The sequence below is a fragment of the Paramisgurnus dabryanus genome, chromosome 20, assembly GCF_030506205.2.
Source record: "Paramisgurnus dabryanus chromosome 20, PD_genome_1.1, whole genome shotgun sequence".
Lineage (NCBI taxonomy): Eukaryota > Metazoa > Chordata > Actinopteri > Cypriniformes > Cobitidae > Paramisgurnus > Paramisgurnus dabryanus.
Window position 1 is genome coordinate 1,416,844 of NC_133356.1, and position 24,986 is coordinate 1,441,829.

At 40.9% G+C, this 24,986-nt stretch overlaps 1 protein-coding gene across 1 annotated transcript in view; it reads right to left on the minus strand.

The window, feature by feature from the left end:
* eys (eyes shut homolog) overlaps positions 1–24,986 on the minus strand; it is a 251,099-nt gene that overhangs the window by 164,678 nt on the left and 61,435 nt on the right. The window contains 7 exon segments of the mRNA XM_065295946.2: positions 3,080–3,201; positions 13,500–13,697; positions 17,542–17,655; positions 17,889–18,002; positions 20,745–20,858; positions 21,122–21,244; positions 21,370–21,603. Of these exon segments, the coding sequence (XP_065152018.1) occupies positions 3,080–3,201; positions 13,500–13,697; positions 17,542–17,655; positions 17,889–18,002; positions 20,745–20,858; positions 21,122–21,244; positions 21,370–21,603 (1,019 nt within the window).

A 24,986-nucleotide genomic window follows, 5' to 3' on the forward strand; every position in this document is an offset into this window, starting at 1 on the left:
ACACGAGTGTGGCGTTTTAACTGGCTTTTTAATGTTTATAATTAAATCCAGGAAGACCGACATCATTTGTGCAGTTACTGGTTGCCATAATAGCTGATACAAATGCAGTAAATCTCTACAAAACATTTGTTTCAACCATAATACATGCATAAGAGCTGAATGTGGCAGACGTGCATCTATTATCTGTATCCACACATCCATCCAGTAAAACCTTTCATAGACACTGACACTGAACAATAAATACAATAATTGTTTAAAAACAACTAATATATGCTGATAAAATATGCTGATTTAGCTGTTTATTTATTTTGTTATTATATATTATTAGACAAATGTGATTACAGTACAGAATATATATATGGCATAAACTGCTTATTAATTTTCAAAATTTTAAAATAAGCAAATAATTTCATAAGCTCATGTCTCTATTTCCTACACAAGACGCAATTTTGTAATATTTCTATAAATAAAACAATACTGAATACATGTAATTGTTTAATATGTTGATTATGGTTTATCCAAATAACTTACAATGTGTTAGATGATAAAGTTACTGCTCACTGTCAGACCGCATGATAAGCTTGATGTGTCGCCATAAAAACTTAAACAAGTCGAATAAAAATTGCTGTTTTAAAAAAAACTGTTGTGACATTTTAAAGCATCGCCAGATTTCTCGCACAAAGAAGGGAAATACGTCACATCACTACCGCGTTTGAAAATAAGATGGATACACACTTAACATAAATCTTTTATAAGAAAATAAAAGTCTTTTGTTTAAAGCAAAAATAACAATTTCAACACAGTGAGTTTTCATAAATATTTTAAGTTAAATTAACTTATATGAGCTTACCGTGAACTTGTCTAACCCATGTGATAAACGGAAACATAAAAAGACAGAAAAGACTTAAACACTTAAACAATTATTAATGAATAATATTTAAATCTAGTAAGCTTTTTATATCCAGTAAAATCCTTTGAGCTGTCCAGTAAACTGCAGAACTGAATTAATTTAGTCTAATTTGCAAACAAAATTATTTATACCAGTCGAATTGTGCAAAACCATCGAATAAGGTCATACAAGTTGATACAAATAAGCCACCTCATGAAATACAGACAAATTGCTATGAGAAGGCAGATTTATCACCCAGGTATAGCATGGCTTTAGTCCTATCGACTGCATTTAAAACATTGTTCTATGTAGTTTTTTGTGTCTTCCGCTTGAAAGATTCACTACTTGCATGTAAAAGACATCCGTAGTATTCTTCAACAATGCTGAGATTGGGACACGTGGGCTTGATAGTGAATAAATAACAGCAGCATGTTCTTTAAGTCTAAAAACCTATTACATTTATGAAAAACTCATGGCATTACCACATCAGATCCTCCTTTGTCAAGGTCATCTCTGAAATGATCTCATTCCCTGATGCAAATCATTAATTAACCCAGCGTGTGCGAGGGCTAATATTCCCGCCCGCATCTCTGTCCACAGGACAGCAGCCCACAAAACCGCCCACCTCCAGGTTTCCAAGGGATGCCGCGAATAGCCCAATTTTATTCACAGTCTCCTTTCAGAGAGCGGGACCCGAGGTTGCATTATTCAACATGAATAAATGATAAACTATTTTTCCCTCCTGTTCGCAGAACACTGGAATAAAAATAGATGAAGAAAAGAGAAAGTGTGCGAGATAAATAAGAGCAGGAAAGAGCTGAGGAGGAGAGGCAAAGTGTGAAATGAGAGCGGAGGGGCCGGTTTCTCTCTCTCTGGGTGTATTAGTCTGGGTTTGCTGAAGGGAAGGAAAAACAATTTGGGATTGCGGCCGAATAACTGCATGTCACACAGGCTTCTGAGCTTCTTATTGCTCCACATTGACTCACTCATTGCTCTCTGAGTCGGTGAGGTTTAAAAACTACTGAACAAAGTTGCAATGGAAACATGTCACGCTAGTTTAAACCAACTAACAAGACAACTTAATGAGATGTTCAGTTCAGTAGCATGGAAAGGAGCGTAACTTATACTGTAAGAATGATTTTGAAAACAAAAATTTGAAAAACAAAAATTAAGATACAACGATGAATTGTTTATAATAAGACCAAGGAAAGAAACTAGCAATTCCTTAAAAAAGGAATTCTTGCCAGGAAATGAAAATACTATTTTAAATGATTAGTGCATGTATAAATGGACATTTCTGCCATTGTAAATGTTTGCCTACACATTTAAACAAAGGAAAAGGGCACAAGATAAGAATAAACCAAAACGCTTTCTTTTGCCTTCAGGACACTTGAAATATACAGCATCAGGGCCGGCCTATCCAGTAAATCCATGGTAAAATGGCAATTAATACAAAACACCCGTATAAATAAAGACATTACACAATAGGACCAGTTGGTTAATTTGCATAATGTTAATGATTGCGCTTGTGGATGTGTTAAATACGTCTCATTGTGCATGCATGGAAATGAAAGTTTAGGATTATTGGGTAATTTAGTATTGTATAACAACGTAATGTTCACGTTACATCTTACAATAAATATATAAAAAAACTGTAAAAGTCATTTATGTGTGATTTACTGTCTTCTACATGAACTAAGCCTACTGTATGTAATGCAAATAAAATTCAGTAAAAATATAACCTTGATATCTTTAATATTGACCCAAGGAACACACAAACTAAATTAGGTAAAAATGTATACACTGTACCCTGTAATTCACTTTAAACCACTTTGTAAAAAAACACCTGCCAAATGCATGAACGTAAATGTATTTTTACCGACTGGGAAACATATGAAAAGAATGAATAAATGATGAAACTTTGGCACATACTTTGGTTCTGTGTACATGAAATGCAGACAGAGATTCAGTTTTAGTTACAGCACGTGCCAAATATCTCAGATCTCAGGTGGGCCAAAGACTGATTTGAATATAATGAATCACCTTTCACAGAAAACAATCATACTTAACAGCAGATATTAATGCACATTAGTGGCCACTATTCTTAGTACCCACATGTATTCTTCTTATTCATTCATTAGCGGCTGTGTACGAAAGTTAGACGGTTAGCAGATGATTCATTGTTCCTACCAGATGGAGATCCAGGCAAGTTGAGTTGTTTTCACACATGTTGTTGGTGCAGTCGTTGATGTCCTGCTCACATCTCAATCCAGCGTAACCAGGATTACACAAGCAATAAAAACCATCCACAACTGCAAAGAGACAGAGTTTACTTTTAGAAAAGAAGAAATACTACACACATACTGTACATGCACACTTAAAATAAAGATGCTTCACAATGCCATAGAAGAACCTTTTCTATTATTCGATAAAGAACCATTAACATCTGAAGAATCAATCTGTTTCATAAAAGGATCTTTATTTACAAATCATTTAGTCAAAGATGGTTCTTCTATGGCACTGCTTTGAAGAATCTTTCAAGTTTAAGAGTGTATGTGACACTGCATGTGAAATCCCATAACCAATGTAAGAGCATTAAAGTTTGATTTCAATTTTTGTCGTGATTTTACTCAGTCAGTATTAACCCCTTAGGCGTCACCCCACCCTATTGAGTTAAAACTACACTCTTGGAGCTTTCAAACGATATATAGTTTGTCATGATTGGGTAAGAATCCCATGCAAACACTAAAGTAAATGTAGGTGTCCTGCTGGCGGGACAGTGACATTTAGCAGAAAATAAATGTTTTGAGGCAGACTCTCTTCATAAATGAATCAATTACTCTCCCTACATAATTTATAAAAAAAAAACACTTTTGAATGTCTATTCTAGAGGCTTAGACCTTTCCAACAATATATAGTTTGTCATGATTCAATAAACATTTATATCAACAATATTGATGTAAACTTAAGTGTCCTGTATTCGAGACGGTGACAGTTTAAAGATATCAAGGTTATACTTTCAGATAATTTTCTTTACATTATGTAGGATCAGTTTATGTAAAAACAGTGAATCAACAATGACTTTGGCTTGACATATGCAAGTAGGAGTGAGCGGGGCACAAACTAACGCGGGGTTAATTGTAACAAGGCTACTTTATATATTTATACAGAGCAATCTGTCAAATAAGACCTCCTGATCAAAGAAGATCTCCTGTGAATTTGTAAAATGTTTTAATGTGTTTTGCTTAAAGTATTAGTCAATTTTCTTTAAAAAATCCAGATAATTTACTCACCACCATGTCATCCAAAATGTTGATGTCTTTCTTTGTTCAGTCGAGAAGAAATTATTTTTTTTTGAAGAAGACATTAATCAACTTAGTATTTTTTACAGTGTAGTAACTGATAGCTGGGATTGAAAAATTTTTTACACAGTGGGGTTAGTTGTCACACAGTATTATATAATTAAGTCTCAGGTTTACAATGATAATGAAATGAAAACAATGTAAATACTATTCATCAAAATGATAACTGTTAATACAACATCAGTGGAAAAACGCACTATTATGAGTTTTTTGTCTTAATTTTGCAGCCCTTTAAAAAAATATTTTTCTATGCATTGCTGCATAATAGACGGATGTTTAGATGAAGGATAATGGATGGATGAATGTGTGAATATCTATCTATTATAGGCAGATATAGAAACAATATCCACCTTTAGTATAAGAATTTGATTGAATTATTTGTGTTTAAATGAAATTTTCTAACAGGTGTTACAACAAACCCTCTGTTTGTTACAATGAACCCCACCTACAGTATGGGGTAACGTTTGCACTCCTGTCACTTTCTGTGTAATTGTACGATAACGGTAGATCACACAAACAAACTTTAAGTGTTTATTTGTAGCAGAGATGTGTGTGGTGATTGTGTAAAAAAATGATTCATCTAACTTAAATATTATACACTGTAAAACCTAACAGTTAACTTAACTCAAACCATTTAAGTAAACCGGATGCATTAGACCATTTAAGTTTTAAAACACATACATTTAAGTACTGTGAACTTGAGTCATGTGCAATTATGCACTTATATTTAAGTAGTGTGAACTTAAATAAGTGAATAACTGCATATGACTCAATTTGTTTAAGTTCACAGTACTCAAATGTATGTGTTTTAAAACTAATACAACCGGTTTACTTAAATGGTTTTTGAGTTAACTTTTAGGTTTTACAGTGTATGAATGATAGAGCCAAAGACAAAGCGTTAGTTTGTGCACCGTTCTCCCCTACTCTAAAAATGTCTGGGTTATTTTCAATCCATTCTAGGTAAACATTGGACAGAAAATAAAGCTGGGTTAAAAATGACCCAATGCTAGGTTTGTTGTTACTCAACCATGGGTTTATTAAGCTAGCTTTGTTTTCTGTCAAATATTTATCCAGTATGGATTGAAAACAACCCAGCCATTTTTAGAGTGTACTATAAGTAAGTATATTTCACATGAAAAATCTAAACATCCCTTAAGAAAGATGAATTTAATTATGGAGCAATATATATTTACACACCGTATAAAGAATGCCATTGGGGTAAGAGAAATAAAGTTGATTCAAGATATAAATAAGATTCCCAAGTCTAAACATATCCAATTTTGCCTAAGGTAATGTATCGTGTTTAGTTATCATTACTGAAAATATTTATTTTTGCAGTGTAGAGCAATTTTTCCAACATAAACGTGTAAAGCGTCTCCAGTTTATCACCTCTAGACTTTTCCAGATTTGTCTGAAGACCAATGATTCCCCTCTCCATCTGTTAAAAACCTTTGTTCACCACACTTATCAGTAAAATTGGCTTTTTCTCTACACGCATGCCCGCCGGTCATTTATATTCCCTCTAGCAGTCGAAAACAAGGCACGACCAATTAAATGTAAAAAGTGTGTTTGTGAAGCCGTCTCGTACGAACTCAACAAATGTGTCACGTCCACCGTCTTTGTGTTCTGTCTGACTCGCCCAAAGTTAATGACCCATTGCACAGGCCTTTAATCATTAACGCTGTCGAAGAGAAACGTATCCCGTCTTTCTGTGCAGAACAGCAGCCTGTGACGGAGATAATTGTGGGTTCTTACAGGCACAAATATATTACAAGAGTCTCAGGATTCTTCATTATCCCGTAGATTTACCGCATAATCTATACTGCCACTCTATCTCTGCACGTGTAGCCGCAATTACTCTCATTAAATGCTTTGGGTCCGGAGTGGCAACCGTATTTTTCACACTCGAAGGATTCACCTTTTCACAATACGGCAGAACGCAGAGCTCTGTGCTTTTCTGTCCCTTAGGGATTGCACGCGTGGGGCTGCTGGTGTTGGTGCAACCCGGGCAGAAGTAAACAGGTTAACTGTCTGATGGATGTTGTTGGGTTTGGAGATACTGGCGGTCCTGAGACCGCAAGTTTAAATCCAACTAGGGAAGGAAAACGTAGTTGCTAAGCTACAAGTCATTGTCCTACATCTCGGTTACCATTTGAGCAAAGCCCTTGATCAGGGTGACCGAGAGAGAACCCTAAAAAACATATGACAACAGAGAGTTTCTGAAAATCTGAAATAGCTATACTTGAGGTTTTGCTAATCTGTAATCCTTAAATGACAGCATCTGTTTGATCTATGGTATTTTTCATGATTTATGCCGGAGATGCAAAAGGACAAAAAGTGCTTATTGGATTGCTGAGGAAGAACAACACCCTGTCTTGAGCTTTGATTGTATTAACTTAGCCATTTATCATCCATTATACAAATTACAAAGCTGCATTTATGGATCGTCTCAAAACGCTTGATAAAAACAAACCAGACCAACTGTAGTCTGCTCATACAGTACTGAAGTCTCACACACCTGAAAACTATGTGGTTAAGTTTCTTGTGTGCTATGTTAGCAAACCTGCTGTCATTATATACAAAGAAATGACAGAGAAGATGGAACATTTGAACAAATTTTGCCTTTAGATTATTTAAGGATACGTTTCTAAAAACAACACAATTATGAACAAAAAGAATAGAAAATGACAATTTTTTTTATAATTTCCTTCTGTTATTCACACAAACGTCTCGGTTACGGATGTAACCCTCGTTCCCTGAAGGAGGGAACGGAGACGTCACGTCGTGACCGACGAATTGGGAACTCGCTTAGAGAGACCAATCTGCTTCGAATAATACTAAAACGCCAATGAACTTGGCATTGAGATATTTGCATAATGCTGGCGCCGCCCCGCCAGGTGCGTATATAAGCAGCAGGTGCAAATAGGGAAATTAGCTTCTTTTTCGCTGAGAAAGCCGGAAAGTGTGACCGGCCGTAACAGCAGGTGGCAGCACCTGTGGCGACGGGACGTGACGTCTCCGTTCCCTCCTTCAAGGAACGAGGGTTACATCCGTAACCGAGACGTTCCCTTTCAGTCGGTCACTACGACGTCACGTCGTGACCGACGAATTGGGAATCCCTATCAAAACGCCACTAGGGGCTGACCTCTTCCAGTGACTGCGTAAAAGCCCTCCGGTTCCACTTAAGGAGGAGGAGGTAGGTTTTAAGGCAGAAGGCCGGGCACTAGATGTTCCTTTAACCCCACAGAAGTGCCAGCGACTGGGAAGCGCCCTACCTGAGCGGGATAGGAACGCTGCGGAAGCCACCACCCGTCTTAAGGGCTAATGGTGGGCGAAAGTCAACCGTAGTTGAGAATAAAGACAGCCGTGGCTGTGTAAGCAAAGCAGTGCTCTGCTAAGGGAAACGTGGGCTGGTAGGATTAACCCCACGGAAAAATACTCACAAAGGAACCCGGTGGGACACAATGTGGAGCCCGAGCCAGACACGTAGGTTCGCGAGGATACAGCTAGTGAAAGGCTGACAGCCAATGCTCCGCAACAAAGGCTGCCAAGGCAGCGGAGGAAGAGCAATTCAAACCATTACGCATTTTTGCTCTGAAGGCCTTCCACACTGACACAGTTATGAAGCATCAGTTGGAGGCTGCAAGCCGACATGCGAGTCTGCTCTCCGTGCCCTCCCTGGTGAGGAAAGAACACGAGAGGATACAGGCTCGATACGAACACTGTAAAATCTAATGAACGTATTAGGTGTCGCCCAACCAGCAGCTCTACAGATGTCTGTTAGCGAGGAACCACGAGCTAGAGCCCAAGATGAGGCAACGCTCCGTGTGGAGTGCGCTCTCAAATTAAAGGGGCAAGGAATACCCTGAAGATTATAAGCCAGGGCGATAGTATCAACTATCCAATGAGACATCCTCTGCTTAGTGACAGCTTTCCCTTTCTGCTGGCCACCATAACAAACAAAGAGCTGGTCTGAGGTCCTGAGGCTTTGCGTGCGATCCACGTAGAGTCGCAGTGCGCGTACGGGGCACAACAAAGCCATGGTTGGGTCTGCGTCCTCCGGAGGCAGCGCTTGCAAGCTCACCACCTGGTCTCTGAAAGGAGTGGTGGGAACTTTGGGCACGTAGCCTGGTCTGGGCCTCAATGTTACGCTTGAGGCAGCAGGACCAAACTGAAGGCACGAGTCGTCAACAGAGAATGCATGTAAATCCCCTACTCTCTTTACTGAGGCCAATGCTAGCAGGGTCAGAGCTTTCATTGATAAAAGCTTCAGACTCGCAGACTGCAAAGGCTCGAACGGGGGGGCCTGAAGGGCTTTCAGCACCATGGACAGGTCCCAGGGAGGAATAGAAGGAGGGCGCGAGGGGTTTAGCCTACGAGCGCCTCTTAAAAATCTAATAACCAAATCATGCTGGCCAACTGTTCTGCCGTTGATAAGTGAGTGATGAGCAGAAATAGCAGCGATATCAACTTTAATGGTGGAGGGTGACAGCCTACCGTCTAACCTATGTTGAAGATATAAAAGCACGATGTTAATAGGGCATTCTCTGGGGTCCTCGCGTTGCGAAGAGCACCAGGTGACGAAAAGGTTCCATTTAAACGCGTAAGCCCGTCTCGTAGACGGGGCTCGTGCCGCGTTGATTGTGTTAGATACCGCTTGCGGTAAATCACCTAAACCTTGCGCGCGCTCAACGACCACACATGGAGATCCCACAGGTCGGGGCGCGGGTGCCATAATGTGCCCCCTCCCTGAGAAAGAAGGTCCTTCCTCAGGGGAATCCGCCAGGGAGGGGCTGTCGCGAGGAGCATTAACTCTGGAAACCAATTCTTGCTCGTCCAATATGGGGCGATCAGTAAAAGGCTCTCCTCGTCCTGCCTGACTTTGCACAGTGTCTGCGCGATTAAGCTCACTGGGGGGAATGCGTATTTGCGCATCCCCCGAGGCCAGCTGTGTGCCAATGCGTCCACGCCGAGGCTGCCCTCGGTTAGTGAATAAAATAGGCGACAGTGGGTATCGTCCGGCGACGCAAACAGATCTATCTGCGCACGACCGAACTTCTTCCAAATTAGCTGGACCGTCTGGGGGTGGAGTCGCCATTCGCCGGGGCGCGCAGCTCGAGAAAGCGCGTCCGCTGCTGTATTGAGCGAGCCCGGAATGTGAATGGCACGAAGGGACCTCAGATGCTTCTGACTCCAAAGGAGGAGATGACGAGCGAGATGCGACAGGTGACGGGAGCGCAAACCGCCTTGACGGTTGATATACGCAACGGTCGCAGTGTTGTCGGTGCGTACTAGTACATCCTTCCCTCGCAGCTCCGTAGCGAAGCGTACAAGTCCCAGATATACTGCCCACAACTCTCGGCAATTGATATGCCAGTGCAACTGGGGTGCTGTCCACACCCCTGAAGCTGTAAGCTCGTCGTACGTGGCACCCCAGCCCGTGTCGGACGCATCTGTATGTACAACAGCATGCCGAGCGATCTGTCTCATGGACACACCGGACCTGAGAAACGCGGGGTCCGACCACGGGGGGAATGTTAGGCGACACGCAGGTGTAATGGTTACACGATGGGTGCCGGCGCGCCACGCTCTCCTCGGGACTCGATCGTGAAGCCAACGCTGAAGCGGTCTCATATGGAGCAGTCCGAGCGGTGTCACGGCCGCTGCTGCAGCCATATGCCCCAGGAGCTTTTGAAATTGTTTCAGCGGGACCGCATTCTTCCCTCGGAATGAACCGAGGCAAGTCAGAATTGACTGGACGCGCTCTTCTGTCAAACGCGCCGATAAATCGATCGAGTCCAGTTCCATCCCGAGAAAAGAGATCCTCTGCGTGGGGCAGAGTTTGCTCTTTTCCCAGTTGACCCGAAGACCCAAACGGGCGAGATGCCGAAGCGTTAAATCTCTGTGTTCGCAAAGCGTCCGTCGAGAATGCGCTATTATAAGCCAATCGTCGAGGTAAGCCAATATGCGAACGCCGCTCTCTCTGAGGGGTTTTAACGCCGCCTCCACTACTTTCGTGAACACACGGGGAGAGAGGGATAGCCCGAACGGTAAAACTTTGTACTGGTATGCCCGTCCCTCGAATGCAAACCGGAGAAACGGTCTGTGACGAGGGAGAATGGACACATGAAAGTACGCGTCTTTCAGGTCTATAGCCGCAAACCAATCTTGGGGGCGAATTGAATTGAATATTTGCTTCGGTGTTATCATCCTGAAAGACCTCCTCTGCAGAGATTTGTTCAGAACGCGCAAATCCAAGATCGGTCGTAACCCCCCGCCCTTTTTGGGTACTATAAAATACGGGCTGTAGAAGCCCGATCTCATCTCGGTTGGAGGGACCGGCTCGATCGCGTCCTTCGCCAGCAGGACTTCGACCTCTGCACGCAGTACATGTGCATCGGACGCTTTCACCGTGGTGAAACGAATGCCCGAGAATTTGGGTGTGTGCCGGTTGAATTGTATTTCGTAACCGAGGCGGACAGTGCGTAAAACCCAACGAGACGGGCTGGGAAGCTGAAGCCAAGCCCCCAGGGACCGTACGAGGGGAATTAACGGCACTACCGGGGTACCCGCGGGGGGGCGGCGGAGCGGGACAGGTGGTACTGCCGGTACGTCTGCTGGGACAGCATAAGTATCTACAGTATGTGTGTGTGTGACACTGACCTGAGCCCGCTGAGGGTGACGGTCGTCTGGTCTCCTCAGCGGAGAGCACAGACTCCGAAGAGGGTGCTGGTGGTCCCGTCTCCTCAGCGGAGAGCTGGAACTCCTCAGAACACCCGCTGGCGATAGAGGAGAGGGAGGAAGAGCATGTGAATGCCCGCTCACATCTCTCTCGATCCTCTGAAGACCTGGAGAAGGAATAGGAATGCACTCTTTTTGTGGTTTTGTGGGTGCCGGCTGAGAAGCCGGCGGAACAGAAACAAAACGAAACCAAGGATTCTCCATCCGGCCCTCTACCGGTGGAGGGAGCGATGCCGTCACCGTCTCCCGAAGAGTGATCCCATCCAATTCCAGGTCGCCCGTCTCAGGGCCGCTTCGATTTCCGTCTACCACGGGAAGCGGGTGGGGCGGGCGGGGCGGGCTGCCGACGGCTGTTCCCCCTCCGTGGCCTGGAAGATGTTCTAGTGGGGGGGGTGGAGGCAGCCGCCGCAGGGCGCCCTCGGCGAGGAGCAGACGGGGCCGCCGGCGCTGGAGGGCGAGATGCAGGTCGCTTGCGCCGGGGCATGATCTGAGCGATCGCCTCCGTCTGCTTCTGGGCGGCGGAGAACTGCTGGGCAAAAGACTCCACCGACTCACCGAAGAGACCAGCCTGGGACACGGGAGCGTCTAAGAACTTGTTCTTCTCCGCATCCGACATATCCGCCAGACATAGCCATAAGTGGCGTTCCTGGACCACCATCGTGGACATGGCACGACCAATCGCCTGCGCTGTCACCTTCGTAGCGCGAAGAGCCAGATCAGTGGCAGCCCGGAGCTCCGAAAGGACAGGCGAGTCGTGTCCTCCCTCGTGCAGATCCCTCAAGGCCTTCGCTTGATGAACCTGCAGCAACGCCATTGCGTGCAGGGCTGAAGCCGCCTCTCCACATGCCTGGTGGGCAGCGCCCGTTAAACCGGAGGACTGTCTGCAGGCACGAGAGGGGAGGGTTGGGCGGTCCTTCCAAGAGGGAGCGTGTGCCGGACACAGCTGCATCGCGACAGCACGCTCCACGGGAGGGATCCCCGTATAACCCTTAGCGGCTCCGCTGGTGAGGGAGGTGAGGGGGGAGGGCTGAAACGGCCGTAATCTCGTGGAAAACGGCGACTTCCAGGTTCTAGTCAGCTCCTCGTGCACCTCGGGGAAGAAAGGCACCGGTGGAGAGGGTTGTGAAACCCGGGCAGCTCCAAAGAACCAATCATCCAGGCGGGACGGTTCGGGCTGAGGGGGGGGAACCCACTCTAACCCTACGGTCTCCGCCGCTCGAGCGAGCACGGCCACCATCTCTGGATCGAACTCCGGCGTCCCAACCCGACCAGAGGGAGGAAGGGCGTCGGGGTCCACGTCAGGGGGAGGAGGCCCACCCTCGGATGCTGCGGCGTCGGTGGACCCGGAGGGCGGCGCGATGGATTCTAGAGACATCGTAGAACACGACGCTGAAGTCTCCATCGGCACATCAACCGGCTGTGGATGAGGAGGCTGAGAGCCTGAGGACGAATCCCCCGCTCGGCTCAGCACAGTGATGCGCAGGTCGTCCTTAGAGAGCTTCACAGCCGCACCGTGGCGGCGTTCAGCACTCGCATGACGAGGGTTGCGTTTTTCCTGGAGGAAAGACAACCGTCTGTGCAAATCCACAAGGGACATGTTCTCGCAGTGAGAACACTTACCCCCAGCGAACGCTGCCTCTGCGTGCTCGATGCCCAAACACGAAAGACAACGCTCGTGACCGTCCTTCGGACCCATGTATTTGCCGCACCCAAGATCGCACGGACGAAAAGCCATCCTGAAAAGGACGCTGATGTCCGGATATACGAGAGAGTGGCTGCCTTTAACAAGGCACAAAGCTCTCTCGTATCACTCTTTTAGGGAAATTCACTCAGATGCTCAGTTGATGATGCGCACAGGGAAAGGCAACGCACACACTAAACTCAAAACAACAAACAGGTGTAGAGTCGTGGAATTAAGCGAAGCGTCCGCTGTGGTACTGCTAGTCCAACCAACTTCAGCAATCGAATCCCACCAGAGTAAAGTAGCTTCTCAGTAGCAGATACTGCCGGCTTTCGAAGCGATAAAAAGCTAATTTCCCTATTTGCACCTGCTGCTTATATACGCACCTGGCGGGGCGGCGCCAGCATTATGCAAATATCTCAATGCCAAGTTCATTGGCGTTTTAGTAGTATTCGAAGCAGATTGGTCTCTCTAAGCGAGTTCCCAATTCGTCGGTCACGACGTGACGTCGTAGTGACCGACTGAAAGGGAACTATCACACAGCATGACTTAAGGACACTTGGAAGTGCAGTACATGTGTATGACAGCCATGGTCACTATAAAAGCTTCTTATGACATATCTTTTTGCTGTTTTTTCATGCTTTTGTTAGTCGCTTTGGATAGAAGCGTCTGCTAATGCCTAAAAGTCAGTGCATGCAAACGTGTTTTTTTATTGTTGGCTAGTTACTTGGTAGACACTGATGGGTATCTTGCCTTGCATCTTTTTAATGTTCAGCTTGTTTGAGTTGTGGGATTTATAGAAATAAGCTGAGAGGTTTGCACTTACTGTCGTGACAGAAGCCATGCAGACAGGGGTCGGAGCTGCACTCGTCTATGTTGATCTCACAGCGGGTCCCGGTGAAACCCCGTGGACATCGACACCTGAAGCCCAGAGGGAAGAGCAGAGGATCGGCCTCCTCCACACACTCGGCCCCATTATCACACGGATTACCGGCCTCACAGGGCAGAAACTCACAGTTAATCCCTGTCATTTCAAATACACAGACATATGATTGTGTCAAAGAGGTAATAAATATTTCACATACTTTTCATCCTCACAATACAGTACAGTAAATGACATAAACACATTCTAAGACAGTTTGAAATAGTTTTTGACAGGGTGGTAAAGCTTTGCATCATTCCAGGCAGGCCAACATTTTCTAAGATGCTAACAGAGGTGTTGTGTTGCAGTATGAGAAAATTTGGCACTTTTTCTGCTATTTTTGTCTTCCAGGAATAAAATATACATCACAGCCTGTGGCAATGTACTCATAATTATTCATGCGACTGTGTGTTCTTATCCAATAAGAAGAGATGCTGCTATAACTATTCATGATAGTGTGTTTTGTGTTACTACTGTATGACTGACACTTGTAAGATCATAAAAGTGTTTGAGAGAGGCGTTTATAGATCACATGGGTTATCCCTGCAATGCTGTCAGGGCATCAGTTTAGCAGCAGGTGATTGGTTGGCCATCAACTACTATTTTTCGGGAAAGCTTTGAGAATTTGCAACACAATCTCAATTTACCAGATTTAATGGGTTTGCTAATTCTTAAAAATGTGTACAACCTACTTTGTATTTTTTGGAAAATCAGTGTAATGCTGAATTTAGGGGTGGGGTTAAGGGCCATTCACATTATAACCATAACGTTAACTATAACAATAACTATATTAGCATCCACATGTAACGGTTTTGTCTTGTGTTCTGTTGTTTAGGTCTTTTATTTTGAAGTCATGTGTCTGGTCTTTTATTTTGAAATCATGCCATGTCTCACTTCACCATTCACTTTCTGTTTGTTTGTATAAAGCCTATTCAGTCACCTCATCACATTGTGAAGTATTGTCAGTGTTACACCTACATTACCGAGCGTTTCATAGTCGTTGTTTCCTGTTATCTTGTATTCTTGTATTCTTGTTCATGGTTTTGACCCTTTGCCTGTTTATTTGGATTATGCTTGTGGATGTGTTTGCCTGCTTTAATAAACTTTTTCCTGCATTTGGATTCTCTCGCTCTCCCTTGATTTGTGTAAGCAGCCCCTTTGTTCCACCACCGGACGTTAACGATAACTTTATGCTAATTTACTTGCAAGGCGCAGTACAAGGTGCAAATAATTTACCTTCAATAGCACTAACTAATATTGAATATTTTCTTTAAAAAAACGTTTGTAATCGTTCACATGACTTTGAATGAGTAAATAAGCTGGTCTTGTTGTATTTACACAGCGGGTAACCAGCAGAGGTCCTCAACACGTTTTCAACACATTGCGTGTATCTCTAAACAGTAAATCTAGTTTGTTACCTGTTGTAATATTTAGTAGTAGAATAAAAACATTATGAAGTCAATTTCACTGCAACTTCATCAGCGCTGAATTCCTGAGGTCATTTTATGTGATGGATCTCAGCAATGGCCTTCTTCACAGTGTTATCTGTCATTTTTAAATACGCGTGCACATGAAGTTTGAATAGATTTTAACGTCTGTCAATGGTTTATCGTTCATCAGTTAAAAAAACTAATTGCTCAGAAAGTGATCCCAACAATATCATTTATTGTGATCGTTGTGGTGTGAACTCCGCTATTATCTTTAATATTAAACGATTTTTAAAACTATATTTTTTATTGTTATCATCATATTGTAACAGCTCTTTAATGGTGGGATATTCTTATTGTTTTTCCTATTAATTGTACGTTTTCACTTTGTTTAAAATTCATACAAATTAGCCAGGTTGTAAAAATGGTCTTGCTCATGAATGGAGTTTTGTGTGTCCATGCGAAGATGCCCAAATTGCACTAAAAAGTGGTTCACTTGCTCATAATTATGGGGGAACCATTTAGCACCATTTTTTTTAAGTGTACCATGTCCTTAAGACATTTATATCTTTTCAAATACGGTACTGTCATAGTTTAACTACAACAGTTTTACTTGACTATTAATAAAATATAAAATGCTGATATTTAGGGAGGCGACTGCAGATGACTGCTCTTCCCATCTCTTTTTCCCATGCCATCACAGCGTCTATGCCAATCTAAGTTGCATTTTTCATGAACATAGTGAGGTTAACTGGAGCTGAAAATGGGGGGGGGGGGGTCATGACCGTTTAAAAGTGCCTGAAATACACACTGGTATCTGGAGATAAAAAAAACATTTAGGGTTAGGTTAGGGTCTAAGCTTTTTGTTTTTAAAAGTGTTTACAAAACGGATCAAACTAGTAAGAATGATCTGTCTAAACCTGAGGCAGACAGGTGAGACTCAATGCAGTCTGAATCATGTCATTAATTTTCATTATCACACACGGCACTGCTGGACAAATGGCTGCCATGAATTCTCAGGGTTTCAATTAAATCTTGCAAATAAATGCATGCTGTATTTAAAATTCAGTCTGGACACTAGTTCATTCAGTAAAGGATAGCTGTGTTAATGTTAATGTTCTTGTCTTGTATGTGTGTAGTCTTGTGTTTGTGTCTCAGTACAGCAGGTTGATGCCGCAACTTTGTTCCCTCCACGACTTCAAAACAGAATAACCGATATCATCATCATCATCATCATCTCTGACAACCTCATTTGCTCATCTAATGGTACTGTGAGCTCTGTTTGAATATAAGCAGTGATGATTGAGCCGTCTGATCGATTTGAGATGAGCCGCACTCTGGGTTCAGAATTGACCAGCTGAAAAATCCTACATATATAAAACCCAACGAGCAAAATATAGCTCTATAAGACAGGTGTATATACAGATACTAGATAAATATCAACATATTCCTGATCAGAATAATGTCATCTAACAGCTCAAAGGTCCAGAAGACATCTGCACTGACGTTTGGTCTGATTAAGCCCGAGAACACAGTACTATTACAAACTGAACCGGTGTAATCCACATAGTGTACAGTAAGTGGATCAATGAATATACAAATTAATCCCTAATTATTAAATAGCAATCTCAGGCCATAGATATACATGTACATAGATGCAACATTCTGCAGTTCCAGACACATTGCTCTTGGATCTGATTTAATAATGCATACGTGAAGTGCGTATTTATGCACTAATAACATTTTAGCGCTGATGTTAACATGTTAGAGCATTCATACTGCACGTGAAGTCTATGCATCCATACAGTATATCTATGGCTTAAACTACTGATCCACTCATTCAACTTTTGATGTTTGTGACGCAGAAACCGAGGCAATTTCAAAAACATGGTTTTGAGTCTGCCTTTGGAAAACTCGAAAATACCCAGCAGTGGTGTTGAATGATTTATACGATGACATAAAAACACAGATAAAAACTTGATTTTCACCACAGGTTAACATCTACCTAAAGTGAAAAAGCATGCATGCAGAGGTGAAAATCATGCACTATATCTGGAGGGACCCATAAATGTAGATGTTTAAGTTAATACCCACTATGGATATAAAAATATAATGTTTTAAGTGTTCAAGCTGTCATACTACTAGTTTTTTAGCAGGCTACATAATGTGAGGACTTCAAGAGCAAGCGGATGTTCAGCCAACCAGTGGCCTTGGCAACAAAGAGGAAATCTTTTATGGCAAGCGCCCACTTACCTGCCTTTCAGCAAGGATTACTGCAAACATTACAGCACATAAATAATATTCATGAGGCAAGCTGAAAAGGTTGATAATGGGTGCCAATCTCTCAATTAAGTGCATTTTATTTATTTATGTGTTCCTTATTTTGAATGTTTCATTGCTTGCGGACAGTGAAGCGGTCTGTCTGTGGCATGAGTTCAGACAGGTGAGAGGAATGTTCTCTAAAGTTAATTAACTTTGCTTTTCTTCACCCTTTACCTCAGTCCTTCAGTCTTCATTACCTTTAAATGGAGCCGCACATCGGCAGTAGTAATTACCCGGCCGGTCAATGCAGGTGCCTCCATTCTTACAGGGATATGAGACGCACTCATCGACATCCAGTGAACATTCAGGACCTGACACAACATAAAGAAAAAAATTCATCTACTGTATGCTAATGGAAACAGCGTTCCTGTCTATGTAAATCTATCTATCTATATACACAAACACAAACATGCACGCACGCACATGCCCACCCACCCACCCACACACACACATGCTTTATACCCACACATGCATGCACTGGCATGCGCGCACACACCATTATAATAATAATGCAACTCATGTCATCTGATAAGGTCACACAAACCAGTGAAACCTATAGGGCAGATGCATTTAAATCCATTTGAGATGTCCAAACATGTGCCGTCGTTCCTGCAGGGTAAGGACTGGCATTCATCTATGTTGATTTCACATAAATTGCCTGTGAAAACAAAGGGAAATGAGAATAAGAGGTGTCGTAGAAATTCCCATGCCAACCAATTATAAGCAGACGTTTCCAACGCACAAAGAATTGGGAATAACAGTACAAACAAATCTAAAATCCTTTTTAAGCCATGGAGCAATACGGTTCCTGGTCCGCAATGAAAGTAGATGAATTTGCATTCTGTTGGACAGGAGGTTCCCAAAATACACACTGAGCTTGAGTTGACTCATACCACCAAATGAACCCATTTCCTTTCCAATCTGTATGAACAAGAAATTAAGTGGAAATAACTTCACTTAAATAAGAGATTTAATGAGGTTGCATGAGAACTAAAAGGGTCCTTTTTGGTAAGCTAAACAGATGACAAAGTCAATGATCATGTCTCGTAAAGGTGTAATTTTTCATCTTATAATAAAACAATTCTAGTCTAATTTTATCCGTAAGTTAATTTCACAAGGAGTGCAAAATACTAAAGCTGTGTGGCCTTTTAAACAATACTCTTTTGTTTGAGCAATCTAGCATGTCAGCTCCTGGCAATTTTAATGGTGTGAGGCCTTTTCAAGACAAAAGGCATATGCAGCAGATATGAAAGTCTATTTAATGTTGCTAATGCACACTCATTTACCTGGAAGTCTCTTAAATGTTAGATAAACCAGTTTAAAGTTTTAGCATCACTTTTAAGGAGCAACATATTTTATTTAGTAGCAACACAACTGCTAATCACACTTTATTCAGTATTACATTTATATTTTCATACGAATCTAAAGGTACTTACAGCGCATTACAAGGTACAGTATACATTTTCTTTATCAGTATGCATATTACCTGGGTTTGAACCCATGACCTTTTGTGCTTCTTATCTAATACTCTACCACTGAGTTATACAGGAGAAATAGTATTGTGCAGTACTGTAAGTCTTATACACACCAAATGCAAAGCATTGCAATCTTCGCTCTAGATTACTTGCAGGATTTAACTTTGAGAATATTTTTAACTTGTGCAAAGTTTTGAGACGAATAACGTGTTTTTTTACGTCAATCACACTCCCCAATTTGCATCATTCGCATTGCCCCGTGTGAGTTTGCGTAATCTAATGTGCAAATCGTTCACTGCAAAAAAATGATTTTCAAGAAAACTTTTTCATATTTTTACTGAAAACAAGACACAAATACTATCTAAATATTCTTAAATTAAGATGCTTTATCTTGATGAGCAAAACGACCCAAGAAAATAAGTCTAGTTTTTAGACCAAAAATATCAAATTTAAGTGATTTTGTGCATAAAACAAGCAAAAAAATAATAATAATCTGCCAATGGGGTAAGCAAAAAAATCTTGAACATTTTACTTAAACACCAAATTCAATAAAAATTCGAGAAAAATTTGCTTAACCCATTGGCAGATTTTTTTTGCTTGTTTTATGCACAAAATCCCTTAAATTTGATATTTTTGGTCTAAAAACAACACTTTCAACAACACTTTTTTGGGGGTTGTTTTGCTCATAAAGAAACAGCATCTTAATGTAAGAATTTTTTGCTATTTTTACTGAAAACAAGACAAAAATACTAAGAACAAATTTTCTTGAAAATCATTTTTTGCAGTGTTGAATTTGCTCCTTTAGGCCACCACCGGCTGTTGTTGTTTTAGCAACAAGTTTGAATGATTTTTAGTCTCTAAATACATAAAAGAAAACATAAAAACAACTTTCAGAACAAAATGATTTTAGCGTTGATCTCTCTTGGCACTAAACACATCCTGAACGACTGAAGTCCTGAAGTCATTGGGATTTCATTTCATTTAGGTTTAAGAGAACCTGCAGTTTCCTGCTATTGCTCAACCATGCGTTTACACCGCCACCATTAAGAGCATCAAAATCGCTCTGGCTGCCCTGCCAACAACACTGTAGTATGATTCGTGGACGCTCTGACCATCAAATACTTGGTCTTGTTAACTTTATTTAAAGGTGTCACAAACCAAACTAGCATGTTGATCACGTGCAGACTGACCACAAGGGTATAACCTCATGAAATATTTTAAATGTTAAAGTAAGAAATTGATCGACAGACCTAATGTTTAAAGTTTATAGAGCTGCGTTCTCTGGAGTCCTCTCAACTGAAGGACTTCTACATTCTGATTGGCTTTGGCCAAACAGTGTCATAGCTCATTACCATAAAGTCGACCTAATTTCAGCTTTCTTCAATGCCCACACTGTCACATCCAATATTCACCGCCGGCTTACATTGAAAATGGATGACTTACGACCAATTTGACACCATTGTGAATGCATGTTAAGGGGAGCTCAAATTAAAGATTTTCCACTTTAGCTTATAAAATAAGTTTTTTTATCATTTGTTTATCTTTTTATTACTTTATTACTTTTATTTTCTCAGTGTATTCTAAAAGAGACTGAAAAATTATTATTTATGGTCACCTTATCATTGAAAAAAGACAAATCTTATGGTGACATTGTGGTTTAAGACTTTTTCACAGTACTGTATTTCTATAATGCAATTCTATATTCTCTTTTTTTAATGAACTCTGTTAATGACTCTTGGTTGTCACAGGTTTGATAGCTCACAGTTTGTTTCTAAATGACATTAAGCTGAGGTGTTGCATGCTTACCAACCTAACTCATGAGATCCAGTCAGCATTAGCCAATCCTTCTCATCTCTGACTCATTTAATTACCTCAGACAATTTGTCTCCCAAGTTAAACTCTGACAGCAGGGAAGAATTGTGTACCTGTGGATCCGGCAGGGCAGACACATCTGAAGGTGTTCAACTCATCAAAGCAGAAAGCGCCGTTCTGACAGGGTTGACTTAGACACTCATTTACTTCAATCTCACAGTTATTACCTTGAAAAGAACAGGAAAGGTTCACTTCATCAGGGATTTCCTCACAAATACGGTGCCCGCGATGCCCTTTCAAATACAATGTGATAGTTTAATGTAGCTTAGGAAATTCCCTCTGATAAGCAGATGGTAAACTAATGTCTTACATTACAGTGACAGATTGAAGGCCACAGACCTTTCAAACACGGCTGTACAGAGGGGAATCGTACGTCAGAAAAGCGGACGATGGAAAAATTGCTTTGGAAAATTGGTTTTGGTGGACTTACCGACAAACCCAGGTGCACAGAAACAGTCATAGCCGTCGATACCATCTTTGCAGATACTGAGCAAACCACAGGGCTTATCCAAACACTCGTCAATATTTTCTTCACAGAAGCGTCCTCTTAACCCTGGCGGTGGATGAAACCGGGTCGGGGTTAAACGCATGCATTAGCGGAGGTGTGGAAAGGATGTCCGACAGGCAGACGAACCGAGAGGAATCGTCAAGAGAAGGCATCAAAAAAACTAAACTTACCGGGCAAACATTCACAAAGAAACCCCTGAGGAACATCCACGCACTTTGATCCGTGATGGCACAGTCCGTCTACGCATCGGCTGATGGACGCTTCGCACAAACGTCCTGTATAGCCGTGGTGACACGTGCACTTAAAACTGCCGTCCTGTTCTTCACACATAGATGTGCCCTTAGCGTCACACGTGTTGGAGGTGCAGCCCTCAGCTGGCATTGAGCAGTCGTGTCCCGTGAACCCTGACAACAGGAGAAAGAGTTTGATGTAAGGCCAGATCACCACAGACACATCGCCTTACTTCTTATCTGTCAAATCCAAACACTTTGTACTTCAAGAAGTGTCACACATTTTATAAACACAAATGCCAGCCAATTAACATACAATGGATGGTACATTTTATTTGAAGCCACACTCCATTGTCTGTCCTCTTTTATGTACTCATATGAGCTATTTTATGTAATGCATCCAAATAGAAGCAGCTGTAACTTTCCAGGGCCATGCACAACATATGACAAAAAAAAAAAACATTTCTCTGGCCAAAATGTGTTTTAAATATATAATCTATATAGATTACATTTAAATTTGAAAATCTATTTAGTTTTAACCTTCATATATTAACACATATTTCAAAATGTATTTAAGTGGAAACAAATAATTTTTTTGATTTTACAAACCATACAGCAAAAAAAAAAAAAAAAAAAAATTCTTGGCCAAAAAAATTAAAGTTTGTATAAAATATATATAAGTATGATTAACATAAGTATATTTTTGCAGGTAAAATAAATGTATTTAAACCTTCTGTTGTTAACGTTGTGAATGTTTTTCCCAGTGCAATGTGAATATAAATGCATTAAAATATATTTATTTTTACTATATAATAGTAAAATATAGATATAATATACAAAAATATATTGGAATTTATTTTGTATATTTAAAAATATATTTAACATAAAAAAAGACTTTTTACTAAGTATTTGTGACAAAGGAAAAAAAACATAAATTGAAGTGACTTTGTGCTTGAAACAAGCGAAATAAATCTGCCAATGAGGTAAGAAAAAAAATTCTTGATTTTTTTTTTTCTTAAAGCAACACTATGTAGTTTTTTTTACCTTTAAACAATTTCTCTAAAATTATTTCATTGATAGAACAACTTTTAACTGGACAAATTCTACTGTTGCTGCAACCTGAGCCTCCTCAAACACAGCTCCGCCCCTCCCCCTGCCTGCAGAAGTGTGTCTGATACCAGGCACTGTTGCGCTTTTCAACCACATGGGGGAGCCGTGAGTCATTTTTACATGGAAACTACATAGTGTTGCTTTAAACACTTAATTCAACAGGGATATCTTTTTGCTTATATTAAGCACAAATTCACCTAAATTTTATGTTTTTTGACAAAACCTAGACCATAGTTCATTGACCTTACAGTATTTCAAAGTATATCTTGTGTGACAAAAGCTCATGCAAATTCAAGATTGTGCACACTAAATGTTAAATACATGTTACAGAACAACTACATTTGTTTTCATTTCTAAGGCTAAAAACAAGCAAGTATTAAAATAAGCGGATTGCATTAATGTGTGTATCTTAATGATAATACTGAAATCCTTTATTTAGTCAAAGCTGTAATGTTGCCACGCATTTTACATGTTTTCCCCTTGCAACGACACTGGACTTCAATCAAGTCTTTTGAAAATGATATAAAAACACTAAAAAAACAGTGTATACTTAAGTATATCGTCAAGATAACAGCAAAATCCTAGACTTATCAAAGCTATGGATGAATAATACCAATAAACCTTATCAAACTCACACCAAACCTCACTAATAAAGGAGTTTATTTAGAAATCTAAATCTGTGTGGTGCTGTATAGGGACCGTATTTCACCAAGTGGATGTTTGCAATAAGTCTGTCCTCTCATTCAGCAGTGGGGACATTTGTTTCGACAGACCTCATCCACAGATGTGACAGCATTGAAATGGTTCTTATCTAAGAGCGCCAGCAGATCAAAAGCACAATAGCTGAAGCGATGCCGAGGTCATGAGCCGAGAACACGTCTAGTCATTACGGATCCAATCAGACGGCATGTAATTGTCTACAGTAAAACTGAAACAGAACGCTTTGGTTTACATTAGCAAAGAATTAAAGCTATTGTTATTGTTATATATTACATTATATACAGTAAAGGAAGTGTTCACTGAAAAAGAAAATTCACTCATGAATGACTTTCCGCTTAACACAAACCAAAAAATGTATATTAAAATAATTTATGTTATCAACAATGTTTCTTTACATGGATGCACAACACAATCGTTTTCTAGTTTACAAACACACCTGTGTTGTTTAGCTTCAGAAGACATAATAACCCACTTTAAGGATGATTGCTTTTTAGAGCTTAACCATGTTGAACCCCTATAAGATGATAACACAATAACATTAAATGAATTGTGTTCAGCTGAAGAACAGAAGTCACAATACATCTGGGATGGCATGAGGGTGATAAATTATCATATTTCTTTAAAGAATGTAAGATAACTGTTAAGAAAATCACATTTCTGTCACAAATGTATAGGTACAACTGCAATGGCAAGGCAAGACAATCATGTCTCTTTCAAAGGAGTCAAATACTAAACAAGTGAGCAGCCTGTTGAGAGAGAGCAATGACATTGAGAGGACAGAGCCGTGAATCTTTCAGCATAATCAATGTGATGTCCAAAGTGTCACATTCCTCTTTCAGAGCTTCTGTTTGAGACGCTGTTGTCTCTGTGATGCCATATAGACGCTTTCAGCAGTAACAACATAAACAAGCGGCTTTCGTGGTCAACACGTAACTTACTGTAAACTCTGGTAAGAATAAATAACAAGGAAGTCCTTTTAAATTAGTTTATTTATATAACAAGCAAAATATACAACAACATTTGTTATTTTCAACGGGGTATTTGTTCAAGAGTTCAGTTTATCAACTGGTCAGACCATTAAAAAAAACTGAAACCGGAAGTAAAGTTCTGACCAATGCAACGTGCGTACGATGAAACCGTCTGTAGTGTGTCAGAAAGAAATAATGGTCAAAAATGGGCCTATCTGTAACTGGGACAGTACCCTTTCAAAAAGTTAACATTTGCTCCTAAAGAGTTCAAATTATTACCTCAGATACATATGTGACCCTGGACCACAAACCAGTCATAAGTAACATGGGGATATTGTATCAAAAGACAAAAATACATTCTATGGGTCAAAATTTTCAATTATAAAAGCCAAACTTTATTAGTAAAGATTAGATATTATGTAAAGATCATGTTCCATTAAGATTTCATAATGTTTCTACTGTTAATATATAAAACTTTATTTTTGTTAGTGGATGCAATGGAGTAAGACTTTATTTGTACAACATTTTCTCAATATTGTGATTTTTTTGCAACCTCAGATTACAGATTTTCAAATAATTGTATCTCGCCCATCGTCCTATCCTAACAAACCTCAAATGAATGGAAAGCTCATTCATTCAGATGATTTATAAAGCCCTGAGTATAGTTTTCTATGTGCATGCAAGCATATGTGAACGGCTGAACACACAGCAGTGCAAAGTATAGTTTATTTGACTCGTGGGCACATGTGCGACCTACAC